Genomic DNA, 5,095 nt, shown 5'->3' on the forward strand with positions numbered 1-5,095 from the left:
GGGGAGAAGAGAGGGAAAGAAAATGTATACTGATGAATGAATGAACACCCAACCTTTCTATAAACCTTTACTAAAATCATAATTTTAAAAAAGATGTAATAGTCAAGCTCATGTCTTTGTTCAGAATGAATTTCTATGTTCTAGTCTAGAACATTGTGAACTTTAAATTGATTTTGTGAATTTACACTTTAAGATGGCATAACAATTTAAAGTACAGAAAATGCTAATTCTTTGGAAACCATAATAGTCAATCTTTGCCAAATAGTGGGTAAAAAAAATTTCCAATTTTGATTTTTAAATTTTGTGAAGTTTACTTTCTAATTTAGTAATCTTGGTTCCTAGGAATATCTGTCCTTAATTCTTTACTTCTTTGAATTTTTAATTTAAGTAATTATGCTTGCTTTTAGATTTCTTTTATTTTTGAAAAGAGCAGTCTATTTTTGTTCTATCCTTGAGACATTCCATGGGATTTCACAGAAGAATAGAAACAGAATTTTTAAAGGTCTCAGACCTTGTATTCTCTTTTAACCATCAAATGGTAAGTTTCCTACCTGTCTCTTTATTGTCCCAACTGAACATGATTTCTCAAATCATTGATAACCTGAGTGAACAGAAGTTTTATCAGATGTGTGATACACCCAGAATAATCCACAGTACTCATTTTGATACAATTTTCTTTTAAAATCTGAGTTGCAGTCCTTCTGTTTATAATGGATTTCTAACATTTGGTTTAATCAATTTAGCTTCTATCTTTATGGACCCTGATTTCAACTGATGTTAGCAGGAGTCTCTCATTTCTTGGTTGTCTTGGCAAATATGTTACCCCAGGTACAGCCCAATCAAAGGCCTTGAGGAGAAGGCATTTATGTAATTATAGCAAGAAATCTTTTCCAAACTTAAATCGAGAGATTTAAGTCTATTTAAGGTTTATGGAGGAAAAAAATCAACCAAAAAAACTCAGCTTAGAAACAATTACTAAATTCTGATCTAAAGTCAACAAAGTCTTTTTTTCTATTGTTAATACATAATGTTTTGAAGAGAACAACTTGAAATAAATCAGAAAATGTCTTCATATTAATCCTTCTTTTCATATACTTCAAATTTATACTTAATGCCTTTTTCTTCCTGAATATCAGAAGCAACACCTGGGTACCTGTAAAAAAAAAACGTATGTAATTAATTAATATGTCAACGAGAAACAAAACTCTTCTGACTCTCGGTCTAAAGGCATCGAGAATGTATAAAATTTTAAGTTTTTCTTCTTTTTTTGCTCACCAAGTTAAGCCACTATTAAGTTAGGTGATTTTAATGCAATATAAGAGATTCAAAAAGGAAAAGAAAAAAATTTTAGATATATAGATGATTAGAAAATAAAAAGTGTAAATTCTCCTTCTCCTTTTTTCCTAATTCCGAATTCTCTTCCAACCCCTAATACGTTGTTATTGGTTTCTCTTGGGTCATCCCACTCTATTACCCAAGTTAAAATGAAATTTCTTAAGAACTTTTCCAAGGTCTTGGTATCAAATTTCTTATATGGGCAAAAGCAAACCAAAACAGATCCCTTGCCGGTTTAAAGCAAAACAGAAGCAATCTGCTGTGCATGGTAAGAGATTATTAACTTCTGTTTAATTGCTTTAATTTCCCAATGTGGCTTATTGTTTTCTACCCCTTAAAGTAGATACGTGATCCTTCCGGCTTCTAATTAAAATCTTAGGTCCTCTACTAGAGGCCATAAGGTTGCTGTTGTATACCACTGACTGGGAACTAACTTGTGTCAGACCCTACAGTGGGTTTTCAGAGGCCATATATTGTGCAGGAGGAGGGAGACTGCCAATCATTCTCATTTGAAGCTGCTGGATTTGAACCATGTACCTTTGGGTAGACAGCACAGCTTTTTATCCCTAAGCCACCAGAGCTGCCTACTCTAGCCTACATCATTACCATCTGGCTACTACTCATGGTATTCTTCTCATATGGCTCAGGCTAAATTTCAGTACCATTTGATTAGGGACACTAATTACAGTCAAACCAGTGTTTGCCTCTGGCCCTGCTGTGTCAGTTTCTCAGCCTGCTTATTATTATCCTGACAAAGCATTTAGCATTGTGTCTAATACATAGAGAGTTCCACAAAAGTGAGGCAAACTAATACCATGGATATTGTTTTTTTCCTCCCTATTTTCTAAACTCTTTGTAGGCTATTCAGTAATAGGCTCTCCAACATCATTTTGAGTTATGCCAAGTGAGAGATAATGCTATTCTGATTAAAAAAATAAAACTGAAGACCATAAGCACTGATAGCATAATAATATGTAAGAAAAGGGTATTGTCTCTCTAAAATAAAAAGAAAAAAAATTGTACTTAGAAGAGATGTTTCATGTTTCTTTCTATCATTTTTTAGGTTGTTCGGAGTCTACTCCTTCTCCCAACCACCTACCTTTCTAAAGAAATAATTTTGTAGGGGATGTTTAAGACCATACTTCTAATTTATGATGAGTCAGAAAGTGTCAAGATTTATCTTTTAAGTAGACAAGAGCTAATTATCAAGAGGTTAACTCTAAAAGCTAGGCCTAGAAAAGTCCTGTTGTTAAAACAAACAAACAAACAAACAAACAAACCCTAAAGAGTCATAACAAATTATCGATGACATACATCTACCGAGAAACTGTCATTTGAACAGAACAAAGGAATAAATATAGCATGGTTCAAAACCAGGAAAAGTTCAGTCTGTAAACTAAGCAGATAATCTGAGAAGCTGGACTCTATGCATGTAAAGAATGTGAAATTAGGATTAGATGAAGATTTATTAGCAATCCATGACGTGTTGATGACTTGCTGAAGGTAAAGATTTAAAGGACTTACTAATAACTTTCAAAGATTATAGCCTTCACTATAGATTAAACAGAAACATAAAAAACGCAAACATAAAATCTCAAATTCATCGCCGTCAAATCAGAAGTGACTCATAGCTGACTCTGCAGTAAGATTTACTGAAGGTGTCCAAGACACGGGAGGTGACTGTCCACATTTTTCCTGAGGAGGCAGCTGTGGATTTGGAGCAACAGAGGCACCACTTTTTGGATTAGTAGTGTAATTTCCTAGTGACTATGCCATCAGAGATCCCTCATACCTCAACTGCTACTGTCCAGTGCCATTGAGACAAGTACGACTCCTAGCGACCCTATGAACAAAAAGATCTGAACCTAGTCCTGCACCATACTCACACACAACAGCCCACTGCAGCAGTTACCGTCTCAATTCATCTGGCTGAGGGTCCTCTTCTCCTTAGCTGACCCTCACCCTCACACCTCAATACCTCTATAACGGACAAGACAATTTTCACAACTGGACCAGTGAACACCATCATGGTAAACAAAAAATGACTGAAGTTTACTTAGATTCACAATCAATGCCATGGAAAAGCAACTGAGACATTAAAAGACACACTGCATCTGACAAAACTGCTGCCAAAGACCTTTCAAGGTCCCAAAGAGTAAGCATGTCACTTAGAGGATTAAGGGGTGCCTGACTCAAGGTATAATATTTTCAATTGCCATTTATGTTTGTGAAAGATAGACAATGAAAAAAGAAGACCAAAGAACTGGACCCTCTGAATTGTGTTAGTGAAGAATACTGAATTTATCATGGATTGCCAAAAGAACAAACAGATCAGTCTTGGAAGTAGAGGGTCAATGATAAAGACGAAGCCCCTCAATGAGACAGAGGGACACGGTGCTTGTGACCGTGTCAAGCATGGAAGTGACTGTGAGGATAGTGCAGAACCGGGCAGCTGTAGGTTCAGTTGTACATGGGCCACGATGAGTCAGAGCTGACTGGATGGCATTTAACAACAGGTCACAGCTACTGAAACAACAGGAGTAGAAAAGGTATTTAATATGAAACTGGTTCAGACAGTAATCTATTCTGGTTAGTTACAAAGAGAGAGAAATGAGGAGAGTAGAGATTCATATTCAGAGTGCCAGAATCCTCAGTCCAAGTAGTACAAGAGAAAATACATAAAGGTGTAACAAAAGGCAATAGCTCAGTTTTTCATAAATAAACCATATAAAGGTTAAGTGTGATATTTGCTTTGCAAAAATAGTTTCAGTTTTGAAGACTATAATAATCAAAAGCCTACACTTTAGAGATCTCAAAGAGTTCTTGAAATTTCCAATTTTCTTTAGATTTATTTAAAAGTTAAAGAAAATCAGTCACGTATTTCATTTGATTAAAGACTATGACTCTTCAGCTTGGCCATGCATTTACTGTTCTGAATGTTCTTGCAGTGGGCATGTCAAAATACAAACCTGCACTCCAAGAATAATGACTTGCTATAACAGAACATTTAAAAGAATGTGCTGATCTTTTAAAAGAAAGCTGGTCTAAAAGTGTTGAAATAATCAATCTCTCTTACATTTGTTCTCCACAGTCAAAAGCTAAAAAGTGCTTATAGGAAAATGTTCTGAATTTCCAAAATTGGGAAGTATCGTGTTAACACTTCAAATACATAATGGAGGAACTATAACCTCTTTTCTTCTATTAACACTGTTTTTAAGTGTCGTTGGGTTGAGTAGGGTAGAGGGTTCATAGTGACTCTATGAACAACAGCTACAAGCCCTATTCTATCCCGTGTCATCCTCCTTATCCCTGACACATCTAAACCCACCACAACAGAAAATCGTATCAATTCATCTTGTTGAGGGACTTCCTGTCCTTTCTTAATCCAAGTGTTTTTACCTTTTACCTGAACTACTTCAGCCATCCCTGGTTTTTTTTTTTTGTACCGTGAATTTACTCATAGTAAATATATTTTTTTGTTTTCTTACAGCTATTCTTCCCATTTCATTTTTTTCTCATTTATTCATTGCTGCACATTTTCCTCCCTGCACACCTTCTCCCACCCAGTTTGCTTTTCTCTTTTAAAAGAAAAAAAATAATTCTTTCATTGTTATACCATCCCCCACTCTCCCAAGTCCACTTTACTATGCATCTTTTTTTTTCTGGAATCTTGTCATGAAAATAATACCTAATCATATACATATTCCTTTTAAACAGTTCTCTCCCTTATCTGTTTCAATGCAGTATACATTTCTTTTCC

General features: G+C 35.2%; 1 protein-coding gene across 1 annotated transcript in view; it reads right to left on the reverse strand.

Moving 5' to 3' along the window:
• Positions 1-1,074: 1,074 nt before the first annotated feature.
• Positions 1,075-5,095, reverse strand: part of DHFR (dihydrofolate reductase) — a 29,037-nt gene continuing 25,016 nt past the window's right edge. Inside the window, exon 6 of the mRNA XM_006889856.1 lies at positions 1,075-1,153. Within this exon, the coding sequence (XP_006889918.1) occupies positions 1,075-1,153 (79 nt within the window). The remainder of the gene's footprint in view (positions 1,154-5,095) is intronic.

The sequence above is a fragment of the Elephantulus edwardii genome, unplaced genomic scaffold, assembly GCF_000299155.1.
Source record: "Elephantulus edwardii isolate Elephantulus edwardi_28Jun2011 unplaced genomic scaffold, EleEdw1.0 scaffold00082, whole genome shotgun sequence".
Lineage (NCBI taxonomy): Eukaryota > Metazoa > Chordata > Mammalia > Macroscelidea > Macroscelididae > Elephantulus > Elephantulus edwardii.